The following is a 27,546-nucleotide window of genomic DNA, read 5'->3' on the forward strand; positions in this document are numbered from 1 at the left end:
GGAATAAAATGCTCTAAAGATATGAATTAAATTCAACTAATCTAGTGTATTATTTAAGGCTACTCCTTGTTGATTTTCTATTTGGAAGATCGATCCATTGATGTCAATGGGGTGTTAAAATTCCCTATATTTGTTTCTCTTTATGCCCCTCCCCCTCCCCTCAGCCCCTCCCTCTTATTCCTTACCCTCGTTCTGGTAACCACTGCACTCTTATTTATGTCCATGAGTCTCAATTTTGTGTCCCAACTATGTATAGAATCATACAGTTCTTAGCTTTTTCTGATTTACTTATTTTACTCCATATAATAATATAAAAATCCAACCATTTTGTTGTAAATGATCCGATGTCATCATTTCTTATGGCTGAGTAGTATTCCATTGTATATATGTACCACATTTTCTTTATCCAATCCTCTATTGAAGGACATTTCCATTGTTTCCATGTCTTGGCCACTGTGAAGAATGCTGCAATGAACATGGGGTACATGTAAATTTGCATACCCATGTTTTTGAGTTTTGGGGGTATATACCTAGTAGAGGGATTGCTAGGTCATATGGTAATTCTATTCTTAATTTTTTGAGCAACCACCATACTTTCTTCCATAATGGTTGTACTACTTTACATTCCCACCAACAGTGAGTGAGAGTTCCTTTTTCTCCTCAGCCTTCCAGCACTTACTACCTGTCTTGTTGATAATACCTAATCTAACAGGTGTGAGGTGGTATCTCATTGTAGTTTTTATTTGTGTTTCTCTAATAGCTAGTGAAGCTGAGCATTTTTTCATATATCTATTGACCATTTTTATTTCTTCTTGGGAGAAGTGTCTGTTCATGTCCTCTTCCTATTTTTTTATTGGATTGTTTGATTGCTTGTTGCTGAGTTTTGTGAGTTCTTTATATATTTTGGATATTAACCCCTTATCTGAGCTGTTGTTTGAAAATATCAGCTTCTGTTTCATTGGCTGTCTGTTTTGATGTCAGTCTCTTTTGCTGTCAGAAGCTTTTTAGTTTAATATAGCCCCATTCATTTATCTTTGCCTTTACTTCCTTTGCATTTGGGGTCATAATCATAAATTGTTCTCTATGGCCAAGATCCATGAGTTTAGTACCTGTGTTTTCTTCTAAGTAATTTATTGTTTCAGATCTTATATTTAGTTCTTTGATCCATTTTAAATTAATTTTTGTGCAAGGAGACAAACTGTAGTCAAGTTTCATTCTATTGCATTTGGCTTTCTAATTTTCCCAGCACCATTTATTGAAGAAGTTTTCTCTTCTCCATTGTGTGTTTTTGGCACCTTTTCAATACGAATGCTTTTATTTCTTTCCCTTGTCTGATTGCTCTGGCTAGAACTTCTAGCACTATATTGAATAGGAGTGGAGAGAGTGGGCAAATTTGTCTTGTTCCTGATTTTAGAGGAATGTATTCAGTTTTTTACCATTTAGTATGATGTTAGCTGATGGTTTGTCATAAATGGCCTTTATTATGTTGAGATATTTTCCTTCTATACCCATTTTGTTGAGTGTTTTAAGCATAAAAGGATGTTGTATTTTATCAAATGCCTTTTCTGCATCTATTGATAGGATCATGTGGTTTTTGTCCTTTGTTTTGTTGATATGGTGTATTTCATTAATCATTTTATATATGTTGAAACATCCCTGTGTTTCTGTGAGGAATCCCTCTTGATCATGATGAATTAATTTTTTAATGTGTTTTTGTATTTGGTTTGCTAGTATTTTGTTTAGGATTTTTGCATCTGTATTCATTAGAGATATTGGTCTGTAGTTTTCTTTTTTTGTGTTGTCCTTACCAGATTTTGGTTTGAGGTTATGTTGGCCTCATAAAATGTATTTGGGAGTATTGCTTCTTCTTCAAGTTTTTGGAAGACTTTGAGAAAGATAGGAACCAAATCTTCTTTGAGTGTTTGGTAGAATTCACTAGTATAGCCATTTGGCCCTTGACTTTATTTTGGGGGAGGTTTTTGATAGTCGAGTCTGTTTTTTCCCTGCTTATTGGTCTATTTAAGCTTTCTACTTCATGATTCAGTCTAGGAACATTATATTGTTCTAGGAGTTTACTCATTTCTTCTAGACTGTTAAATTTTGTGGCATATAGTTTTTCATAGTATTCTACAATAATCTTTTGTATATCTATGATATCTATGGTGATTTCTCTTCTTTCATTTCGGATTTTGTTTATATGAGTCATTTCTCTTTTTTCCTTTGTGAGTCTTGCCAGGGGTTTGTCAATTTTGTTGATCTTTTCAAAGAACCAGCTCTTTGTTGTATTGATTTTTTTCTATAGTTTTTCTGTTCTCTTTTTCATTTATTTCTGCTCTCATTTTTATTATTATTTTTTCTTCTGCTTGTTTTGGGTTGCCTTTGTTTTTCTTTTTCTAGTTCCTTAAGATATAATGTTAAGTGTTTACTTGGGCTCTCTCTTGTTTTTTGATATAAACCTGTAATGACATAAACTTCCCTCTTATCACTGCTTTTGCTGTGTCCCAGTGATTATGATATGTGGTGGTGTCATTTTCATTTGTCTGTATTTATCTTTTGATCTCTGCTTTTATTTGTTCTTTGATCCAGTTATTTTTTAGAAGTATGTTGTTTAAGTTTCACACTTTTTGGGTTTCTTTACTTCTTTTTTTGCTGTTGAATTCTAATTTTAAGTCTTATAGTCATAGAATATACTTGGTATAATTTTAAGCTATGTGTTTCAGTAGTGGCATTTTCAGGGGTGGTTACCATTACATTATTTAAAAAAAGATCATCATATTTACAAAAGTTCATTATCTCATAGTGTTTCTACACTCCATACTCCTTTAATACTGCTGATCTTTATCCTTTTTTATGTTATTGTTGTCACAGATTATCTTTGTTTTTATTTTGATCTTGTTGGAGTTTTTACTTGTAGTTTTGTTTTTTTTCTGTTCTTTGTGTCTGGTTAAATAACCTCTTTAGGATTTGCTGCAATAGGGGTTTTGTTGTGATAAATTTTATTAGCTTCTCTATGTCTGTAAATGTTTTTACTTCTCCTTCATATTTGAAGAGTAGGTTTCATAGATATAGTATTCTTGGCTAGTAGTTCTTCTCTTTCAGTACTTTTAATGTTGGGGTCTACCCTCTTATGACTTGTAGAGTTTCTGCTGAGAAATCTGATGATAACCAAATAGGTCTTTCTTTACATGTTATATTCTTCTTTTCCCAGCTGCCTTGATAATTCTTTCTTTGTTATTGTTTTGCAATAACTTTATTATTATGTGCCTTGGCATAGGTCTGTTTTGGTTGAGGTAACGTGGTTTCTGTTTGCTTCTTAGATTTGAGGTTTTAACCTTTTCCACAGGCTTTGAAAGTTCTCATTGATTATCTGTTTGAATATGTTCTGCATGTCCTTTCTCCTTTCTTCTTCTTCTCATTTACTCATTACTCTTCTATTGCTCTTTTGATGAAGTCAGACAATTCATATAGGGCTTTCTCATTTTGTTTTAATTCATGAGTCCCTCTCTTTTTCCTTCTGTAGTATCTCTAGTTGCCTGTCTTCAATGTCATGGATTCTCTCCTCTATCTGGCCTCTTCTATTAGCTAAGCTTACTACCTCATTTTTCAGTTCATGTATTGAGTTCTTCATCTCTGGTTCTTTATTATAGTTTCAGTTTCCTTGGTGAAGTACTCTTTTTGTTTTTTAATTTATTTTTTTGATCTCACTAAATTGCCTGTTAGTGTTTTCTTATATCTCATTGAGTATTTTGAGAACTTCATTTTTGAATTCTTTGTCAGTTATATCCAAGGTTTTCATGTAATTGAGATTTTTTTCTGGAGATTTTTCAACATCTATCTGAGCTATGTCTTTGTCTTGTGTATCCATGATATTTGATTTCTTCTTTGTTGATGGCATTGGAGAGTTGTATTGTTAATAACACTAACAAGAGATAACTAAAAACAATTAAAAATTGATAAAATACAGGGAAAAATTAAAATTATATAAATAATGATAAATAGAGCAAAGACTACAGAGAACAAAGTAGAAATTGAGGGGAAATGAAAGAAAAAAATGAAATAAAAACAAAAATACCACAAAAAATAATGAGTAAAAAGTATAATAATTTGAAGAAAAATGAAGTTCATATGAGAGGGGAAAATAAAAAGAAAGAAGAAGAAAAGGGAAGAGGAAAAATTAAGGAGTAAAGTAAAAGTATCAGAAATAAAATCATCATGAAAAATAAGAATAAAATATATATAAACTAAGGATAATGAAGTTGAAATGTAAAAAAGAGAAAGTAGAATAAGAAAAGAAAAATGAGAAAAAACAAAATAAAAATGTATTTTTTTTCAGTTTTGAGAGGTTACTTTTTCATTTTCCTGGCATGTGGTATAGTATTATAAGTTTTGCCTCTGTGAGATTCTTGGGTAGAGTTCCACTGAGGCATTGCTATTATAATGATATATGGGTCCGCAGTCACATTAGTGGGTGCGGCTTGTTAGAACTTTGCAATTTTATGGCTTTAGCAATGGCAGTTTCAGTTCTCTGGGCACCTTCCCCACATCCCAACAGAGCAGGAGATTGAACACTGGGCACCTCTGCTTATCACAGGAGAGAGTGGCCCCAGAGAGTCAGCTGTGGGGAATCTGCCACCACTATTCTTCACACAATAAGGGGCACAATGCTGGACTTGGGAGGTTGGGGTGGCTGCACTCTGGTCCTCCCTACAATACCACTCAAAATTGAGGCCTGTGGGCAGGGCAGAAGTTATGTGCCACAAGCTGATGGTGCCCAAGTGTCTGGGCACCCTGAGCTTCGCAAGTGCTGTGGGAGCCGATTGTAGATTGAGTGTGCCTAAGTGCCATGCAGGCCAAACTTTGTGGGCCAGGTGCATGAAGATTGAACATGTCTCAGTACCTCATAGGCCCAATCTTCACAGGTTAATCTCGTGCAGACAGAAAAAGTGCTGCAGACCATGTTTAGATCCAGTGCTAGAGATCGCATGTGGAGCCCAGAAATGTGGGCAGTCTAGGGAACTGGCCTATTTCTGCTCTTGGTTGTGTGCCTGCCTTAACTCAGCTTCTTCCCCTTTGCCCTTCAGTCTTTTCACTTCTTTTGGCTCAAAAACAAAATCCACCCTAAAAGTGCCTTCCTCCCTCAGATCAGTGAAGAAAGAGAAAAACTCAGTCTTTCTGCTTTTGTCATTTCCAGAGTCTTCCGGAAATGAGTCCACCTTCCACTTTCCTTTTCACCCAGTCAAACCTTTAGTCCATCCAGTGTTTGAGTCTTTCAAGTCACTTGCAAGCCCAGCTGGGCCTCCTTCTCTGTGTTATGGTTTTTTAGTTTGTTGAAATTTCAAGGAGAGAGATCAGGAGTATCTTTCACACTGTCATTTCTCTGATGTCACTAGAAATATTTTTTATTGAATTTATTGGGGTGACATTGATTAATAAAATATACAATTTTAGCTGCACAATCTATTATACATCAGCTATATAATGCATTTGTGTGTTCTTCACCCCATGTCAAGTCTCCTTTCATTACCTTTATTACCATCTATTGATTTGAGCATTTTTTGCTAACATGGATGATTAGGAAAAGAAAAAAAAATATTTAGGAAAAAGAACGTGTTAATTTTAATTGAAATATTTTTACTGTTTCTAATAACAGTTAGATTCTTGAAGCCTGGTAATGTTCTCAAGAAAACTCAAGGCATTGTATATATAAAATTGTAGGAACCCTTTTTACATCAATTCTTTATGTTTGTGTGAAATGAAAACATGTCAGATATTAATCCATCTAGCAACCTTAGGAATTTTATTTTTCTTCGTCCTCTTAGGTGGCCATGTATGCACTACAACTGGGCAGTGCTACATTCCTTCTCACAGAGACTGTGATTAGTGCAATGACAACTGGGGCTGCCACAAATGTTGTGACTTCACAAGTCAAGTATTTCTTGGGAATGAAAATACCCTATATATATGGACCATTTCAGTTCTTTTATGTAAGTTTTCCATATGTCTTTGTTTATATATTTTGGCTGCATATTTCACAAAGCAACATTTTATTAATTATAATGCTGATATATATATGTTTTTTAAATAAAAGGAGGGGAGTTAGAAAGGGAGATTCCTATGTATGCCCCAGCTGAGATCCACCTGGCAACTGCCACCTAGGGTTGATACCTGCATCAACTGAGCTATCCTCATTGCTTGAGGCTGACACTCAGACCAACTGTGCTATCCTCAGTGCCTGGGGCCAATGCTTGAACCCATTGGCTGTGAGAGGGGAAGAGAGAAGGGAGAAAGGAAGAGGAAGAAAAGAAGATGGTTGCTTCTCTCATGTGTGCCCTGACCAGTAATCAAACCCAGGATGTTTGCATGTTGGGTCAATGCCCTATCCACTGAGCCAAAAGGCCATGGCCAAGATATTTCTATGTTAAAGCAACTTGGGTTTAAATATAAACTTGTCAGATATTTTAAATGTGGTTTGGCCCTGGCCGGTTGGCTCAGTGGTAGAGCGTCGGCCTGGCGTGCAGAAGCCCCGGGTTCGATTCCTGGCCAGGGCACACAGGAGAAGCGCCCATCTGCTTCTCCACCCCTCCCCCTCTCCTTCCTCTTTGTCTCTCTCTTCCCGACCCTCAGCCGAGGCTCCATTGGAGCAAAGATGGCCCAGGCACTGGGGATGGCTCCTTGGCCTCTGCCCCAGGCGCTAGAGTGGCTCTGGTCGCGGCAGAGCGATGCCCTGGATGGGCAGAGCATCTCCCCCTGGTGGGCGTGCCGGGTGGATCCCGGTTGGGCGCATGCGGGAGTCTGTCTGACTGTCTCTCCCTGTTTCCAGCTTCAGAAAAATACAAAAAAAATAAAAAAGAAAAAAAGAAAAAAAAATGTGGTTTAAGATAGTAAAGTGTTTAACAAGTAATGTCTATTAATTTTGGAAGCAATTTTCTGTAATAAACAATTGAACATGATATAATTAGAAAACTTGGTAAAAAAAAAATAAAGAATTTTTGTGTGTGTGTGTGTGTGTGAGCCAGACATGTTGCTAACTTCTAGTGGAAGCCATCTACTAGGATTATGGCTAAGTTTAACAGTATACTAAATCACATTTTTTCATTATTGTGAACACTGGCATGTATAAAAATTAGAGGTCTGGTTAAAAATGGTGGCTGGATCCCCAATAACAGACAATCAGTTATTAAAAACCACTTGACTCTGAGAGAGAAATATGTGATTAGTTTCAACATACAGACCTATTGTACATAGTCTATTCTTGCTATAAAGTAAGCTGGCCTACAATATATGACTGTTTAGGAAATCACATCCTATTGGAGCTTAAAGTGAAAATTATTGTCTTGTTAATAAACTTAATGGTTACCAAATTTCATATTACTTAATTTTATGTTGTAAAGAAGGGAAAAATATATACTGCTCACAAAAATTAGGGAATATTTTTAAATGAATATGAATGATAAAAAAAGAGCATTTTTTAATTAGATAAGAACATCAGAAAAGCAAATGACAAGTCAAAGAAAGTTTTTTACTTATTCAAATGATATGCAAACTCAATTATTGTGATTGAGTAGGAAGTGACATATTGGTGGAGGTGAACAAAAACATGTCAAACTGGATGAGAGTGCCACACATTGACTGTTCAGTAGGGTGTATGGTCACCCAACACTGCCAAACCACACTGACAGTGATGGGGCATGGACAAGATCAGATTGTACAGCAGTTCTTGTGGGGTCCTCTGCCACACTTTCTCCAGGGCAACTTCCAGCTCAAGAAGTGTTGTGAGAGGCATTGGGTGGTTTGCCAGACATCTTCCCAGTGCATCCCAAGTGTGTTCAATGGGATCCAGGTCTGGATAATGTGAAGACCAGTCCATGTGTTTGATTCCTGCCTCCTGAAGCATGTTGTTGATGAGATATGCACAGTGGGGTCTTGCATTATCATCCATGAAAAGAAAGTAGTTTCCAACTGAGCCAGCATAGAGTATGACTATAGGGTGCAGGACTTCATCTTGATAACTGACAGCAGTCAGCAATCTGCTTCTGATAATGTGGAGGTTGGTACAACCACCAATGCTGATGCCAGCCCACAGCATGATCCACCACCACTGAAGGAGTCCCTTTCTTGCATGAAATGTGGATTTTCCCGTGTTCCTCATTCATATCAGATCAGGACATGTTGATTGTTAGGCTGCAGACTGAACCATGACTCATCAGAGAAGAAGACAGTAGACCACTCATCATGGGTTCAGTGACAATGCTCATCAGCCCATCTTACCACAGGTTCTACGGTGTTCAGCAGATAATAAAATACATAACATTGGTTGCCAGGCATGTAGTCCAACATAATGGAGCCAGTTTCATATGGTCAGGGTGCATATCCATCATCTAGTGACAGTAAGATACTGTCCTCGTAGCTCTGTTGCATTGCTGTGCCTGTACCTTCTTGCCAATAAGGTCAAGTAGTGGTCATCTCTTGCTGTTGTGGCAGATGGGTGGCCCTGCCCTTGTCTTCTTTGTACTGTGCCAGTCTCTTGGAAGCGATTCCACAATCTGATAATCATGCTTTGGGATGTTCCAAGTGCTGTTGCCACTATTGTCTGTGATTGGCCAGCATCAAGGTGTCCTATAGCTCTCCAGCCAGCATATTGTGTTGCAGGGGAATCGCAAGGACTGGGAAATTGCAAGATGTGCACTTTCAAGATCAAGAAGTGTACACATACTCTAGTATACTTTCAGCCTTTTGTATAGTGCATTTTCACCAATGAAATAAAAGTAGATTTTGCATCTCATTTGCATAATCCAACAACTTTTCTTTGACTTGTCATTTGCTTTTCTGATGTTCTTGTTGAATAAAAATGTCAAAAGCTTTTTTTTTATCACTTCATATTTACTTTGAAATATCCCCTAATTTTTGTAAGCAGTATATTTTTTATACTTTTCTAGGTCTTTAGCTGTGGCCTTTAACAAAAACAAAATTAACAAAAGAAAAACAAATAGAAATTTATGAATATGTATCTGATATATATATGGGAGGAACTCAGGGATGAGTAACTTAATAGAGGTAGCTAAAACCTAATACAAGTGAGATTAAATATTATCTTCATCTAAAGTAAAGGAAAAAGGGTGTGGCGTAGGCAAGTTATTGGAAGGTGACCAGAAAAACTATTGCAAAAAAGGGTAAGGTTATCTGATGTAGTAACATTTGTTTATCTTTTCTCTTATTTCTGTTGCCTGAGGAGATATAGCTGAAAGAATATTTTTACAAGAAATGTCTGAGATTTTACTGCCTATGTTTTCTTCTAGGATTTTTATAGTTTTGTGTCTAATATTTAGTCTTTAATCCATTTTGAGTTTAATCTTTTATTTATTTTTAAAATTTTATTTAGACAATTAATTTTATCAGGGTGACATTGATCAATTAAAGTACATAAGAAAAAACATCTCCTGATCATTTTGACATTTGATAATGTTGCATACCCACCAACTTGTCCTTTATTACCTTTTATTTGTTTTTCTTTACACCCCTCCCATCTCCCCACCACCTCCCTCTCCTCCTGTCCCCTCCCCCTGGTAACGACTGCACTCTTTTCCATATCCAAGAGTCAATTTTGTGTCCCTCCTATGTATGGAATCATACAGTTCTCAGTTTTTTCTGATTTACTTATTTCACTCAATATAATGTTATCAAGGTCCATCCATGTTGTCATAAATGATCCTATGTCATCATTTCTTATGGCTGAGTAGTATTCCACATCTTCTTTATCCAATCTTCTATTGAAGGGCTTTTTGGCTGTTTCTATGTCTTGGCCACTGTGAACAATGCTGCGATGAACATGGGGCTGCATGTGAATTTGTGTATTAATGTTTTTGAGTTTTTGGGGTATATACCCATTAGAGAGATTGCTGGGTCATATGGTAGTTCTATTCTTAATTTTTTGAGGAACCACCGTACTTTCTTCCATAATGGTTGTACTACTTTACCTTCTCACCAACAGTGAACTAGGGTTCCTTTTTCTCCACAGCCTCTCCAACACTTGTTATTACCTATCTTGTTGATAATAGCTAATCTAACAGGTGTGAGGTGGTATCTCATTGTAGTTTTTATTTGCATATCTCTAATAGCAAGTGAAGAAGAGAATTTTTTCATATATCTATTGGCCATTTGTATTTCTTTATGGGGGAAGTGTCTGTTCATGTCCTCTTCCTATTTTTTTTATTGGATTGTTTGCTTGTTTGTTGTTGAGTTTTGTTAATTCTTTATATATTTTGGATATTATGCCCTTATCTGAACTGTTGTTTGAAAATATCTCCCATTTAGTTGGCTGTCTGTTTTGTTGTCAGTTTCTTTTGCTGTGCAAAAGCTACTTAGTCTGCTGTAGTTCCACTTATTTATCTTTGCCTTCACTTTCTTTGCCTTTGGAGTCAAATTTATAAAATGTTCTTTATGTTTAAGGTCCATGAGTTTAGTACCTATGTTTTCTTTTATGTAATTTATTGTTTTAGATTTTATACTTTGGTCTTTGATTCATTTTTAATTAATTTTTGTGCAAGGAGACAAACTGTAGTCAAGTTTTATTCTTTTGCACATGGCTCTCCAGTTTTCTCAGCATTATTTATTGAAGAGGCTTTCTTTTCTCCATTGAGTGTTTTTGGCTTCTTTATCAAAGATTATTTGACCATATATATGTGGTTTTATTTTTTGGTTCTCTATTCTGTGCCATTGGTCTGAGTGTCTATTTTTCTGGAAATACCATGCTGTTTTGATGACCATGGCTGTATAATATAATTTGAAGTCAGGTATTGTAATGCTCCCTGCTTTGTTCTTTTTCCTTAGGATTACTTTGGTTATTCAGGGTTTTTTATAGTTCCATATAAACCTGATGATTTTTGTTCCATTTCTTTAAAAAATGACATTGGAATTTTGATGCGAATTGCATTAAACTTGTATATTGCTTTGGGTAAAATACTCATTTTAACTATATTTATTCTTCCTGTCCCGGAACAAGGAATATTTTTTTCATTTCATTGTATCTTTTTCGATCTCCCTTAACAATACTTTGTAGTTTTCATTATATAGGTACTTTACATTTTTGTTATGTTTATTCCTAAGTATTCAATTATTTTGTTGTTGCAACTATAAAAGGGATTATTTTTTTGAGTTCATTTTCTGAAGTTTTATTTTTGGCATATAAAAAGGCAATAGATTTCTGTATATTAATTTTGTATCCTGCGACCTTACTGTATTGGTTTATTGTTTCTAATAGTCTTTTTGTGAAGTCTTTGGGGTTTTCAATGTACAAGATCATATCATCTGCAAAAAGTGAAACCTTTACTTCTTCTTTCCCAATATGAATGCCTTTTATATCTTACTCTGGTCTGAATGCTCTGGCTAGAACTTCCAGCACTACATTGAATAAGAGTGGAAAGAGTGGGCAACCTTGACTTGCTCCTCATTTTATAGGAAAAGTTTTTAACTTTGTACCATTTAATATGATGTTAGCTGATGGTTTGTCACAAACGGTCTCTATTATGTTGAGATATTTTCCTTCTACATCCATTTGTTGAGTGTTTTAACCATAAAATGATGTTGTATTTTATTAAATGTCTTTCTGCATCTAATGATAGGATCATATGGTTTTTGTTTTTTGTTTTGTTGATATGGTGTATTATGTTAACTATTTTATGTATGTTGAGCCATCTTTATGATTCTGGGATGAGTCCCACTTAATCATGATGATTTCTTTTTTTAATGCATTGTTGTATTTGATTTGCTAGTATTTTGTTTGGGATTTTTGCATCTGTATTCATTAGAGATATTGGTCCATAGTTTTCTTTTTTGGTTGTCCTTGCTAGGTTTTGAAATGAGAGTTAGGTTGGCCTCATCAAATGTGTTTGGAAGTGTTGCTTCTTCAATTTTTTGGAAGTCTTTAAGTACAATAGGAACCAAGTCTTCTTTGAATGTTTGATAGAATTTACTAGTATAGCCGTCTGGCCCTGTACTTTTATTTTTGGGGAGGTTTTTTATAGTTGTTTTTATTTCCTCCTTGCTTATGGGTCTGTTTAGGCTATCTACTTCTTCATCACTCAGTCTAGAAAGATTGTATTGTTCTAGGAATTTTTCCATTTCTTCTAGATTGTTAAATTTGGTGGCATATAGTTTTTCATAGTATTCTATGATAATTCTTTTTATTTCTTTTATTTTTTTTCTTTTTTTGTATTTTTCTGAAGCTGGAAATGGGGAGGCAGTCAGACAGAGTCCCACATGCGCCCGACCGGGATCCACCTGGCACGCCCACCAGGGGGCGATGCTCTGCCCATCCGGGGCGTCACTTTGTCGCAACCAGAGCCACTCTAGCGCCTGGGGCAGAGGCCAAGGAGCCATCTCCAGTGCCCGGGCCATCCTTTTGCTCCAATGGAGCTTCGGGTGCGGGAGGGGAAGAGAGAGACAGAGAGGAAGGAGAGGGGGAGGGGTGGAGAAGCAGATGGTGCCTCTCCTGTGTGCCCTGGCCAGGAATCGAACCCGGGACTTCCGCACGCCAGGTCGACGCTCTACCACTGAGCCAACTGGCCAGGGCTGATAATTCTTTTTATATCTATGATATCTGTGGTGATTTCTCCTCTTTCTTTTTGGCTTGTTTATATTAGTTCTTTCTCTTTTTTCCTTAGTCATTCTTGCCATGGTTTGTCAATTTTGTTGATCTTTTCAAAGAACTAGCTTCTTGTTTGGTTGATTTTTTTTCTATATTTTTTTGTTCTCTATTTCATTTATTTCTGCTCTGATATTTATTATTTCCTTTCTTTTGCTAGTTTTGGGTGTCTTTTGTTCTTTTTTGTCTAGTACCTTAAGATGTGATGTTAAGTTGTTTACTTGGTCTCTTTCTTGTTTGTTCATATAAGCCTGTAGTGATATGAACTTCCCCCTTATTATTGCTTTTGCTACATCCCAGAGATTCTGATATGTTCTATTGTCATTTTCGTTTGTCTGTATATATCTTTTGATCTCTGCTATTATTTTTTCTTTGATCCACTCAGTTTTTAGACATACGTTTTTTAATTTCTGCATTTTTGTGGGTTTGTTTACTTTTTTTTTTTACAGTTGAATTCTAGTTTCAGAGCTTTGTGGTCAGAGATATTCTTGGTATAATTTCTGAACTTGTTGATGTTAGTTTTGTGGCCCAACATATGGTCAATTCTTGAGACTGTTCCATGTACACTGGAGAAAAATGTATACTCTGTCATTTTGGGGTGAAATGTCCTGTAGATGTCTATCATATCAAATTGTTCTAGTGTTTTGTTTAAGGCCAATATTTATTTATTGATTTTCTGTTTGTATGGATGATCTAGAGTCTTCAGAGGTGTATTGAGGTCTCCAAGTATAATTGTATTTTTGTCGGTTTTTATTTTTAGATCACTTAGTAGATGTATTATACACTTTGGTGCTCCGTGGTTGGTGCATATATATTAAGAAGTGGTATGTCTTCTTGATTCAGTGTCCCCTTTATCATTATGAAATGATCATCTTTGTCTCTGATTACCTTTACTGTCTTTTAGGCATCATTGTTATATATGAGTATGGCTACACCTGCTTTTCTCTGGATATTATTTGTTTGAAGAATTGTTTTCCAGCCTTTCACTTTGAATTTGTTTTTATCCTTGTAGCTTAGATGTGTTTCTTGAAGGCAGCATAGAGTTGGATTTTCTTTTTTGATCCACTCTGGTGCTCTGTATGTTTTTGTTGGTGAGTTCAGTCCATTTACATTTAATGCAATTATTGACAGTTGAGGGTTTTCTATTGCCATTTTATATATGGCTCTGCATGTTGTTTGGTTCTTCTCTTTTATTTTTCTCTCATTTGTTTATGTTTGGTTGTATTCCATACTTCTTTTCTCTTTATCTTCTTTTTTTTAAAGACGTGTGTTTCTGTAGTGCTTTTATCAGGGGTGGTTAGCATTAGGTAATAAAAAAGATATATATCATATTCATTGTAGTACATCATCTCATGAATGCTTCTGCCCTCTATCCTCCTTTACTACTGTTAATCTTTGTCCTCTCCCCTTTTTTTTGTTTTTGTTGTCACAGATTAATCTTGATTATATTGTGATCTTGTTGGAGCCTTTACTTGTAATTTTGTTTTGTTCTGTTCTTTGTATCTGGTCAAATAACCCCCTTTAGCATTTCCTGAAGTGGGAGTTTTCTGGTGATAAATTTTCTCATTTTTTCTATATCTGTGAATGTTTTTATTTCCTCTTCATATTTGAAGGATAGCTTTGATGAATATAGTAATTTTGGCTGGAAGTTCCTCTCTTTCAGTACTTTAAATATTGGGGTCCACTCTCTTTTGGTTTGTAGAGTTTCTGCTGAGAAATCAGATGATAGTCTAATGGACCTTCTTTTTTAAATTGTGTTCTTCTTTTCCCTGGCTGCCTTGAGAATTTTTTTTTTTGGCATTGGTTTGTGATAATTTCATTACAATGTGTCTTGGAGTAGGTCTTTTTGGGTTAAGGTAACTCGTTGGTCTGTTTACCTCTTGGATTGGAGGCTCTAATTCTTTTATAGGCTTGGGAAGGTCTTGTCCATTATTTGTTTGAATATGTTCTCTATTCCATTTTATCTCTCTTCTCCTTCTGATATACCCATTATTTTTATGTTGCTCTTTCTGATGTAGTCAGACAACTCTTGTAGGACTTTCTCATTTTTTAAAATTTGTGAGTTTCTCTCCTCTTCTTTCTGTAGTATCTCTAGTTACCTCTCTTCTATGTCACTAATTTTCTCCTCTGTTCAATTTGCTAAGCTTGTAGCTCATGTTTTAGTTCATGTATTGAGTTTTTCATCTCTGTTTGATTCCTTTTTATAGTTTCAATTTTCTGGGTGAAGTATTCTTTTTGTTCATTAAATTGTCTTATGAGCTCTCTAAATTGCCTTTCTGTGCTTTCTTGTATTTTTTTGAGTATTTTTAGGACTTCAATGTTTAAATCTCTGTTACTTAACTTTAAGGTTTCCAAGCAGTTAAAATTTTTTTCTAGAGATTTTTCATCATCTATCTGAGCCATATCTCAGTCTTTTGTATTTATGATGTTTGATTTCTTTTTCATTAATGGCATTTGAGAGTGGTATTGTTAGTAACACTAATAAAAGATAATTAAAAAATAAAATAAGGATTGAAAGATACAGTGGAAAATGAAAATTCTATAATAAGTGGAACAAAAACTACAGAGAACAAGAAACCAGAACTGAGAAAAGAATACAAAAGAGATAAAAAATGAAGTAAAAATTTGCAAAATGCCACAAAGAAAAATATAAATCCAAAAATTAATAATTTTTCAAATGATAGAAAAAGAAAAGAAAAAAAAATGTAAAAGTTTTTGAATGAAGCCATCATTAAAAACAATACTAAAAAATGTAATAACTATGGATAATAAAGTTCAAAAGGAAAAGAAAATATTTAAAAAGGAAGAAGATAAGTTGACCAAAATGGGAAAAAAAGAAAAAAAGTTATAAAAATGTAATTTTTAATAGTTTTGAGAGGTAGCTTTTTTTTTTTTTTTGCAGGTGGCCCTGTACTACAGGTTTTGCTTCTGTGAGGCTCTTGGGCAGAAGTTTGCTGTTGTGTTGCTGTGGTGATAATGTAGACTGGGCCTCAGTCCTGTTGGTAGGGGGGGCTTGTAAGGGCTTGGAGGCTCTGACAGTGGGAGTCTCAGTTTTCCAGGTACCTCTTCCCATATCTTTTCTACCTGAACCAGCAGCCTGGGGACTTAGCTGTGAGGTTCACCCCAGCCACTGCTTGCAAAGCAAGAAGCTCTAAGAGCAGCCAGGTCCTTCCTCCAGTACCACTCAAAGCACCGTCCTGGGTAAGGCAGTGCCAACCAGAGCTGCCAGTAAGAGTAGGCAGGGCTGGGAGCTGATTGCAGATCAAGTGCCTTTCTAAGGGCCCCTGGGCATGTCTAGTATGCCTTAGTGCTTCATGGGTCTAATCTCCACAGGCTTCTCCCTTGTGCACTCTTTGGTAGCCCACCACTAGCCATGTGCACACCCAGCCCCCATGACTTCAGCAGTGCACACAGATGTCTGTAACCCCCCATTTAGGCACATAGCACCTGTGATCTCAGTCTGAGCTGGGAATACAGGGATGTGTTTTGAAGCCTGTATCAGCCCTGTGGAAGTGCCCCGCCTGAGCAGTTCCACGCCTGGGGATCTCAGCATTTGCACACGTCTTGTGCTGGTAGTTGTAGAACTGGGAATGCACAAAGATGCCAGTAACAGCCCACGTAGATGTCTATCTCTGATAATCTTGGGCTAAGTCCTCCAGCCCACACACATGTGGACCCATGCCAGTGGTGCCAGGTGGAGCTACTTGCATACTTCCCATGTTCGTGAAGCGGGGAGTGCACAGCCTGCCATCCATGCACACCCCTCATTTGTGATTTCAGGCAAAGCTAGCATGTTCTTTCTCCTGCTTGATCATCCACCCTAGCCCTGCTCTTTCCCTCTGCATCAGACCCTCCACTTCTCTCAGCTTTAGACAAAAGTGCTCCTTCCTCAGATCAGTGAGGAAAGTGAAATACCCCATTCTCTGTCTTATTTCCTTCAGAGTGGATTATATATTCAGTCACCTTTTCACCTAATCATACCTTTGTCTGCTGTGTGTATATTTCAGTTGCTCCTGAGATTTTTTTCTCTGTGTTTAGTTGTTGAATTTGTTGAATTTTCAAGGGGAGATATTGGGAGCACCCCTCACGGTGCCATTTCTCTGAACTGATTTTTTTTTTTGTTAGACAAGAACATCAGAAAAGCAAATGACAACTCTAAGAAAGTTGTTTAATTATGCAAATGAGATGCAAAACCAACTTTTATTTCATTGATGAAAATGCACCATTTCTCTGACATCACTCCCTTGAGTTTATTCTGGTGTAGAGTGATCTAGTTTCATTTTTTTGCACAAATCTATCCAAGTTTTCAAACACCATTTATTGAAGAGATTATTGTCTTTACCCCATTGTATATTCTTGCCATTTTTGTCAAATATTAAAAAAAACATATAAGCATGGTTTGATGCTTTATTCTGTTTCATTGATATGTATGCCTGTTTCTATGTCAGTATCATGTTGTTTTGGTTACTATGGCTTTGTGTATAGTTTGCTATTAGGTAACACAATTCTAATTTTGTTCTTTTTCAAGATTCTGTGTCTATTTGGGGTCTTTTGTGTTTTCATGTACACTGCTCACAAAAATTAGGGGGTCAGAGAATGTGCAGATACTCCAGTACTTTCAGCCTTTCATATAGTGCATTTTCACCAATGAAATAAAAGTTGATTTTGCATCTCATTTGCATAATACAACTTTCTTTGACTTGTCATTTGCCTTTCTAATATTCTTGTTTAATAAAGTCAAATGCTTCCTTTTTTTTTTTTTTGGTATTTTTCTGAAGTTGGAAATGGGGAGGCAGTCAGACAGACTCCCGCATGTGCCCAACTGGGATCTACCCTGCATGCCCAGCAGGGGGTGATACTCTGCCCATCTGGGGCAATGCTCTGTTGCAACCAGAGCCATTCTAGCGCCTGAGGCAGAGGCCATAGAGCCATCCTCAGCACCTGGGCCAACTTTGCTCCAATGGAGCCTTGGCTGCGGGAGGGGAAGAGAGAGACAGAGAGGAAGGAGAGGGGAGGGGTAGGGAAGCAGATGGGCGCTTCTCCTGTGTGCCCTGGCCAGGAATCAAACCCAGGACTCCTGCACACCAGGCCAATGCTCTACCACTGAGCCAGCTGGCCAGGGATAATGCTTCCTTTTTTATCACTTCATATTCATTTTGAAATATCCTTTAATTTTTGTCAGCAGTGTAAATTTTTGGAACATTTGTTTTAGTTCTGTGAAATACACTATTGGTATTTTGGTAGAAAAAGACAACACACAGGCTAGCAGAACATATTCATGATAAATTTGATAAGAAATTAATATCTAAAATTTATGAATAACTTATAAATCTCAAGACCAATAAGCAAACAATTTAATAAATAATAGGCAAAGGACCTGAATAGACATTTCTTCAAATTAGACATACAGATAGCCAGGAGACATATGAAAAGATGGTCAATGTCACTAATCATCAGACAAATATTTTTAAATGGATAAATTTAAATTCACATTATTCAGAGGTTAGCAGTTACTATGCTTTGTGTTGATGAGAAATGAAGAAAACTTGCTTTTGGTTTTCAATATCACAGAGCCCTGTACTGTTAGTTTAGAATAGTACTTTGTTTCTTTGCCAGGGTTTCTAAATAAATGCTGATATTTTTATGTAAAAAATTATGATGATTTAACCATTAGATTAGAAAAGAAATTTTGCATCATGTGTGAAATTTTGCATCATGTATAGGATAGGTTACACTGGAACATTTAGAAAGTATACTTTGGCATGGAATCTGGTGGTGATAATTTAAATATGAAATTTCATTTGGATCTTTTAGGTGAAATGTAAACTAGCAGAGCTGAGATCAGCTCAGAGGTTAGAACAGAGGACAAAATAAGGCTGTGTTAGAAGAGAGTGAATTAATACATTTATGAGATTTTACTCTGTGCTTCCTACTTCTGAATGTTTACAACTATTAATTTTTGGAGGGAAGTTACTTAGACTGATGAGAAAGAAATGTTACTAATATTTCTTGGAGCACAAATTAATATAAAAAATATTTGAAACTCTTGTACAATGAGCCATTCACCACTCTTAATTGTCTCAGCTGGAGTACTCATATTTCTTAAAAAATTCAGGTTTGTTTAATCAAAATATTCATTAATTAATTCTGGTACTAGTAATCTTTACTATCAATTTTAAAAGAAAGCATAGCCTTCTACCTTTATTCTGTTCTTAGGTCACTATAGGTTTGGGTCTATATCTTCTGCTACTATAATGGTTTTATAGTGTTTTCTTTCTAAGAAATAAGCTGTTTCTATGTTACCAAAATAATCAAATTACCTAGTTCAAATAGCTAAAATATCTATTGCTTTCGTTGTTCTGAAAAGTCAAGTGTTCTTGACTCAATGCAAATTTTTATGGAGCAATTTGAGTCAGATACAGGTAGTGGTATGTGCTTATTTGTGCCCTATCAGATTATAAAACAGACCTTCCATAGATCTCAAGAAGTAGACATGGCAAAAATACTTTCTTTTCTATATGTGGCATGCACACAGAGCACTTGTCACCAATACCAGCTAAGGACAGATAGGTTACTTTTTTGCTTCTAATTGAAACCTGTTAACTAGTATCCTAAGGTAAGGGGTTTCTCTCAGAAGTGTTAAACTCTATTAAAGCTTTCCACTGGTTCTTAGAAAAGTTATCCTGAAATTTCTGGGATATTTATATCAAAGGGAGCCACTGAACACTGTCATAAATTCCTTATATTCCCAAGAAAAGTAAATGAAATCAGGCCTAACTTATTTTTTATATGGCCCTTCTGTTGATGTTAGCCATTCTGACAGATGTGACATGAATCTCATTGTAGTTTAAATTTACATTTCTCTCATGATTAGTGACATTGATCATCTTTTCAAATGTCTATTGGCTGTCTGTATGTCCTCTTTAGAAAAGTGCCTATTTATGATAATTTCTTATCATAAAATGTAAAACCAGATCACCTCTGGACACCACACACAAGAATAAACTCAAAATGAATTAAAAGCTTAATGATTAGACTTGAAATCATAAAAATTTTAGAAGAAAACATAGGCAGTAAAGTCTGAGACATTTTTTGTAGCAACATTTTTTTCTTATGGCAAGAGACACGCACAAAAAATAAACAAATAGTACTATAGCAAACTAAAATGTTTTTGCACAACAAAGAAAAATATCAAAATAAAAAGACAAGTCCTGGCTGGTTTGCTCAGTGGTAGAGTGTCGGCTCAGTTTGTGGACTTCCCGGATTCAATTCCTGGTCAGGACACATAGGAGAAGCACCCATCTGCTTCTCCACCCCTCCCCCTCTCAATTCTCTCTCTCTCTCTCTCTCTCTCTCTCTCTCTCCGTCCTTCCTGCAGCCAAGGCTTGATTAGAACAAGTTGGCTCTGGGCGCTGAGAATTGCTCCATGGATCCCATCTCAGGCACAAAAAGGTGGCTCCAGTTGCAATAAAACAAGGGCCCAGATGGGCAAAGCATCGCCCTCTAGTGGGCTTGCCAGGTAGAACCTGGTCAGGGCACATTTGGGAGTCTGTCTCTGCCTCCCCTCCTCTCACTAAAATTAAAAAGAAAAAGAAAATAAAAGAAAAAAAATGAAAAGACAACCCACTGAATGTGAGAATATATTCACTAATTTATGGCATTTCTAAATTCCTTCTCATATAGTGTTTTATGTTTTCCTTTGTTCTTCAAGTTTTATATCTAAATTTATATACTTCTAACGAACTTTCTTTAAAATTATTGTTTTTTTCTTAATGAACTTTGCACATCTTTCTTCAGTTACTAAGTAAGTAAATATTAGTTTTTTTCCCCCAAGTTAACATTTAACTTTGGTGGTTTTATTAAGGCTCACACAATCAAGTAAACACTAACTGAACTCTCTTTTTAAAATATTTTTTCCTTAGAAATAAGCAACAGGAGAAAAAACCTTAGAATCTCAGATGCCCAAATTCAGATCATAGTTTTAGCTTTGGCTAAATCAACAAGTATCTTTGATTTTTTATTGCCTGTTCTATAAATTGGTGATAATTATACCTATTGGAATTCATTTCTTGTTTGAAATGCCTGAACATTGTAGGTATTATTTATTTATTTATTTATTTATTTATTAAAGTGAGAGGAGGGGAGATAGAGAGGCAGATTCCCACATGCACTCCGACTGGGATCCACCTGGCAGCCCCTGTCTAGGGCTGATACTTGAATCAACTGGGCTATCCTCAGTGCCTGAAGCTAAGCCTTGGACCAACTGAGCTATCCTAGTGCCTGGGACTGAAGCTAAAACTAATCAAGCCACTGGTTCCCAGAAGGAAAAAGAAAGAAAAGGGGGAGAGAGAGGGGAAAGGAAGCAGATAATTGCTTCTCATGTGTGCCCTGACCAGGCATTGAACCCAAGTCATTGGCATGCTGGGCCAACACTTAATCCACTAAGCCAATTGGTCATGGTCTTATGATAGGTATTTATTTAATGAAAGCCATTATCTTTGTGTTAGTAATAAATAGTTGAATATAACAAATTACAAAATTTTAAGAAGTGTTACTTAAGAATTAGATACCAATGGTTTTCCTCTATAAAGGAATCTTAATCAGATATAAAAACTAAATAATAAAATATAATCTTATCTTTTCTGCAAGTTAAAAATAAAGATGTCTTTAAAGTTTATAAAACTTAAAAAATATATATCTTCTATTAATGTGGGTTGGTCATGAGAATTGAATAAATGCTATGGTTTTGGGTTAGTTTAAAAAATATTTTAATCTATTCAGTTTACCCCCACAAGCAGTTTTTAACCCATTTAATAAACTATAAACAGTGCTAAAATATTTTTTAAAATAAGCTGAAGCAATGATTACAAAGGTCACATCTGCCTTGGGATCCTGGATTACCAACTGAATTCTTTTTTTCTGTTCTTGAGATTCAAATATCTGAATAATATATAGTTTTCACACAGATAAGAGAGTAAAGTTTAACTTCTCTAGAATGTAAAACAATTTTAATTAGAAAATGTTGATATATCTTTTTATTAACAAGAAAGATTTCCCCCAAAGGCTCAATAAAAATTACAAAATTCATAGTTCATCTTATTAAATATGGATTTCTCTGTGATGGTACCAATATCTCAACCTATAACAGCCTATGATAAGTTTGGCAATACTAGTTTCACTAGCATAGCAACATGTGAATACTGTTTTAAGTAATTATGCACAGTTCCATACATTAAACCCAAGAACACAGGCAAATTTAGCAATCTATTCAACTACCCTTGTGAGAAGATTTCATTTCCTTCTTTATAAATGAGGAGTTTCAGAACTGGAAAACAGTTTTATTCTCAACCCCATCTCTGCAATATAAGCAAAGCACTTCCCTAGTTTGGACACTCCTGAAGGCTGCAAGATAGGAACGAAGAATATTAAGAAAAGGGGATAGAAAAGTCAGAAGGAAATCAGAGCCAATGAAACATTTTCTTTTATAATGAAATCAAAATTATATATGCACAAATGGGGTTTATATGCAGAAAAAAACTACTTTGAAGACATAGGCTCTCTGGGGTTTCTGAATCAACAACATGTGTTGGTGGTTTATTGAAAACCCACACTTTCTTCCCAGTTATTGTGACATTTCTATTGTAAATTTTAGGAATGTTCAATATACCCTGAAAATGGACAGCATAAACTGAAGGGAAGAGGAAAGCAAAGTTCATCTTCATATTGATTCAATCAGCAATTCAGGGTAGAAAATGTGATAGGTTTAATATTGAGAATTTTTAACAAAGGTTACTTTGAAATTTTAAATCAGAGAGCGAATATTTTTACAATTCAATCTTCTTGAGCTAAGCTCTCTCCATCCTCCACAATTCACTGAAAAATGCAATATCACAAAATTCAAATTAAACTTAGTTTTCTAAACAACGGATGGCTGGATGCCACCTGAGCTTTGGCATGCTTGCTTGCCCACTTGGGCCAAGTATGTCTCATGTACTGTTGTTGTGTCCAGCCATTACACATATCATGCTTTCCCTAAGTCACGTTTTGGTAGGAGACTTAATTTATCTCTTATAACAATAGTAAATGGATTTAATCTCAGTGGGATAAGCAGTGTTGGCAGAAATTTGCATATATTGGTGTTAAAAATAATAGAATGTTATGTTTTGGGGTGCTTTTTGTCTCTTTTTACTTTAGATGTTCTGCTTTTATGTAAGAAAACACAGCCTGGAGTTGAGATTTTTAGCTTAATATTGCTTTTTTATCAGCCAGTACTACTTTAGGAAGAGGAATTTGGAAAGCAATTTAACAATACCCATTCAAAAATGTTTACTGATATGATATGTACACAAAGTTTAGAAGAGACATCAAATTTTTAAGAACAGAGAGACCATGTACCAATAGCAATTTTAGAAGGGTCAGAAATGGCTTTCAGAATCCTTGAAAAGGAATCTAGCCTTCTTGGAGGTGGAAATAAAACATAATCAAGTTGAAAGCGAGTTGAGACAAAGAGGGCATGTCTGGGTAATCATGACTCATGTTTAGAGATTCCAAGGAGGTTAAAAATTACTTTAAAGAAGAAAGCCAGGGACATGTTCAACAGAATAATCTGGGGACAATTTACAAGGTACACAGAGATGGGAAGGGATTAGTATACATCCTTGATTTAAGAATCACTAGAATAGATTCACTCTACAAATATTTATTGACCACTTGATAGGTATTTAGGATGCAGTTAAAAAATATCATCCCTGTGTCCATGGAATTTTATTAAAATACTGAGCTGGGATGTGAAGTAGGGCAGGAGGAAACAGACAGACAAATGGTGAACAAGAGAATCTCAGTGTTAATGTAGAAAACAGGGTAGTGTAATTGAAGGCAGGTAATGTGATAGATTAAAGAGAATGATAATGTTCACCTTGTGTTAATTGAGGTTAACAGTCAAAGATTAAGTTGCCAATAGTATTAGTTTTTCTTAACCTCATTTCCCTCTTGTAGATGGCTACACTCTTGCTTATTTACATGATAATTCCTCTGTATCTGTATGTTCTGGTCCCTGGTGTTCTAATCACTTGTTCATATAAAGATACAAGTAAAATTGGACTAAAGCCAATCCTAATGATCTCATTTTAAATTAATTACTTCTTTAAAGGCCTTATCTACAAATAAAGTCACATTACTAGGGCTTCAATATATGAATTTTAGTGGAATGCACTTGAATTCATAATACCCTTTTTGAGTTGTCTTAGAAGTGATACACATTTGATTTGGTGACTGTGTTAGTGGTTACTCTGGCCAAATACCACAAACCTGGTGACTTAACACACAAAATGTGTAATTGGTCATTAAATGCTTCAAGAAAGTCTCCCTTCTAAAGAAAATAATAACAAACAATGTATATAATATGAATGTTATTTTCATAATTTAGAATATCTTATAATGTATTTTCTTATATGTTTCAAACTTTTATTTTATGTCAAGTTATAATTAATGGTTGATTTAATAAACTAATATTAATGTCTCAAATGAACTAAAATCTTACTTTATTAAACAGATTGGTCATTTTTGAGGAAAAAGCTTATTAATTTGTCCAAAAAGACATAAACTATAATTGGTTCTCTGAGATCTGGGAAGTCAGTAATAATCTTGAATAGAAATTTATTAAAATTCTATTGAAAAAATTATATTTAATGCAGTAACATTACTCAATGAGTACATAGGTTTTAGGTAAAAATTTCTATAGCATTTGAAGGGTTGGTTCATTATGTTGTATACCCATCACCAAAAGTCAAATCATCTTCTGTCACTGTACATTTGTCCCTCTTTACTCCTCTCCCCCATAACCTGACCCCACTGCCACCTTCTCTGATAATCACTTCAATTTTATCTATGTCCATGTGTCTAAGTTTTATATCCTACTTATGTACAAAATCATACAGTTTTAAGGTTTTTCTGATTTACATATTTTACTCAGTATAATGTTCTCAAGGTCAATCCATGTTGCCATAATTGGAATTTCTTATGGCTGAGTAGTAATCCTGACCCTAACCCTAACCCTAACACTAACCCTAACCCTAACCCATATATGTACTCCATCGTCTCTATCCAATCCTCTACTGAAGGACATTTTGTTTCTTTTCCCATTTCTTTTTTTTTTTTGTATTTTTATGAAGCTGGAAACGGGGAGAGACAGTCAGACCCCCGCATGTGCCGGACCGGGATCCACCCGGCACGCCCACCAGGGGCCACGCTCTGCCCACCAGGGGTCGATGCTCTGCCCCTCCGGGGCGTCACTCTGCCGCGACCAGAGCCACTCTAGCGCCTGGGGCAGAGGCCAAGAAGCCATCCCCAGCGCCCGGGCCATCTTTGCTCCAATGGAGGAGCCTCGGCTGTGGGAGGGGAAGAGAGAGACAGAGAGGAAGGAGGGGGGGTGGAGAAGCAAATGGGCACTTCTCCTATGTGCCCTGGCCGGGAATCGAACCTGGGTCCCCCGCATGCCAGGCTGACGCTCTACCGCTGAGCCAACCGGCCAGGGCCTCTTTTCCCATTTCTTGGTCGCTGTGAATAATGCTCCGATGAACTTGAGGGTGCATTTGTCTTTATGTACTAATGTTTTTGAAATTTGGGGGTAGGTACCCAGTAGAGGAATGGCTGGGTCATATGATAGTTCTATTCTCATTTTTTTTGAGGAACCACCATACTTTCTTCCATACTGGTTGTATTAATTTGCATTCCTGCCAGTAGTGAATGAGGGTTCCTTTTTCTCCACAGCCTTTCCAACACTTGTTATTTCCTGTCTTGTTGATAATAGCCAATCTAACAGGAGTGAAGTAATATCTCATTATAGTTTTGATTTGTATTTCTCTAATAGCTAGTGAAGATGAGCAATTTTTCATATATCTATTGGCTATTTGTATGTCTTCTTGGGAAAAATATATGTTCAGGTCCTCTCACCACTTTTTATTTTTTGAAGTTGGAAGCAGAGAGGCAGTCAGACAGACTCCCACATGTCCCCCGACTGGGGTGGACATTTCTCTGTCCATTTGGGGCATCACTCCATTGCTGCTGGAGCCATTACAGCACCTGAAGTGAAGGCCATGGAGCCATCCTCAGCACCCAGGCCAACTTTGCTCCAATGAAGCCCCAGCTGCAGGAGGGGAAGAGAGAGATAGAGAGAAAGGAGTGGGGAAGGGTGGAGAAGCAGATGGGCACTTCTCCCATGTGCCCTGACCAGAAATCGAACCCAGGACTTCCACATGCTGAGCCAACACTCTACTGCTGAGCCAACCAGCCATGGCCCTCTCACCACTTTTTAATTAGATTGTTTGGTTGTTTGTTGGTCAACTCTGTGAGTTCTTTATATACTTTGGATGTTAATCCTTTATTGGAGCTGTTATTTTGTAAATATCATCTCCCATTTGTTTGACTTTCTGTTTGTTTTGTTGTCAGTTTCTTTTGCTGTGCAGAAACTTTTTAGTTTGATATATTCCTATTTATTTATTGTTCCCCTAACTTCCCTTGCCTTTGGGGTCAAATTTATAAATTGTTCTATATGGCCAAGATCCATGAGTTTAGTACCTATGTTTTCTTCTATGTAATTTATTGTTTCAGATATTATATCTATATTTAGGTCTTTGATCCTTTTTGAAATAATTTTTGTGTAGGGGAACAAAATGTAGTTAAGTTTCTTTTTTTTTGCATGTGGCTTTCCAATTTTCCCAGCACCATTTGTTTATTTATTAATTTTCCAAGTGAGAGGAGGGGAGACAGAGGGACAGACTGCCATGGGCACCATAACCAGGATCCCCCTGACCACTCCCATCTGGAGCTGATGCTCTGCCCATCTGGGGCAACCACCCAGGGTTCCAGCACCATTTATTTCTCCATTGAGAGGCTTTTTTCCTCCATTGTGTGTTTTTGGCACCCTTATCAAAGATTATTTAGTTTTATTTCGAGGCTTTCAATTTTGTTCCATTGGTCTGTATGTCTGTTTTTCTGCTAATATCATGCTGTTTTGTAGTATCATTTAAAGTCATGTATGTGATACCTCCAGCTTCATTGTTTTTTCTCATGATTGCTTTGGCTATTTCGTTTTTTTTTTTAAATGTTTCCATAAAACCAGATGATGTTTTGTTTTATTTATTTTAAGAGTGGCATTGGGATTCTAATAGGTATTGCATTAAATCTGTATATTGCTTTGGGTGATATGGCCATTTAAAAAATGTTGATTCTTACAATACATGAACATGGAATATTTTTTTTTATTTCATTGTGTGTTTTCAATTTCCTTCAATAAAGATTTATTGTTTTCAGTACAGAGGTCCTTCACATCCTTCATTCAGTTTATTCCCAGGTATTTTACATTTTTGCAAATGTAAAAGGAATTTTTTTTACTTTTTAGTACATTTTCTGAAGTTTTATTGTTGGTGTACAACAGGCGTCCCTAAACTGTGACCCGTGGGCCGCATGCGCCCCCCTGAGGCCATTTATCTGGCCTCCCACCGCACTTCTGGAAGGGGCACCTCTTTCATTGGTGGTCAGTGAGAGGAGCACTGTATGTGGTGGCCCTCCAATGGTCTGAGGGACAGTGAACTGGCCCCCTTGTGTAAAACGTTTGGGACCCCTGGTGTACAGGAAAGCAACACATTTTTGTACATTGATTTTGTATCCTGCTTCTTTACTGTATTGGTTTATTGTTTCTAATAGCTTTGTGGTGGAATTCTTGAGGTTTTCTATATATAGAATTATGTCACCTGCAAAAAGTGATACCTTTACTTCTTCTTTCCAGATATGGAAGCCTTTTATCTTTTTTATTGCCTGATTACTCTGGGTAAAAGTTCCAAAATTATGATGAATAAGAGTGGACAGAATGGGAGCTTTGTCTTGTGCCTGATTTTAGGGGAAAAGTC

General features: G+C 36.2%; 1 protein-coding gene across 1 annotated transcript in view; it reads left to right on the forward strand.

Annotated features, from left to right (window-relative positions):
• SLC26A7 (solute carrier family 26 member 7) overlaps nucleotides 1-27,546 on the forward strand; it is a 228,662-nt gene that overhangs the window by 44,268 nt on the left and 156,848 nt on the right. The window contains exon 4 of the mRNA XM_066372472.1: nucleotides 5,820-5,984. Coding sequence (XP_066228569.1) covers nucleotides 5,820-5,984 — 165 coding nt within the window. The remainder of the gene's footprint in view (nucleotides 1-5,819; nucleotides 5,985-27,546) is intronic.

Source organism: Saccopteryx leptura, chromosome 3 (assembly GCF_036850995.1).
Source record: "Saccopteryx leptura isolate mSacLep1 chromosome 3, mSacLep1_pri_phased_curated, whole genome shotgun sequence".
NCBI classification, from domain to species: domain Eukaryota; kingdom Metazoa; phylum Chordata; class Mammalia; order Chiroptera; family Emballonuridae; genus Saccopteryx; species Saccopteryx leptura.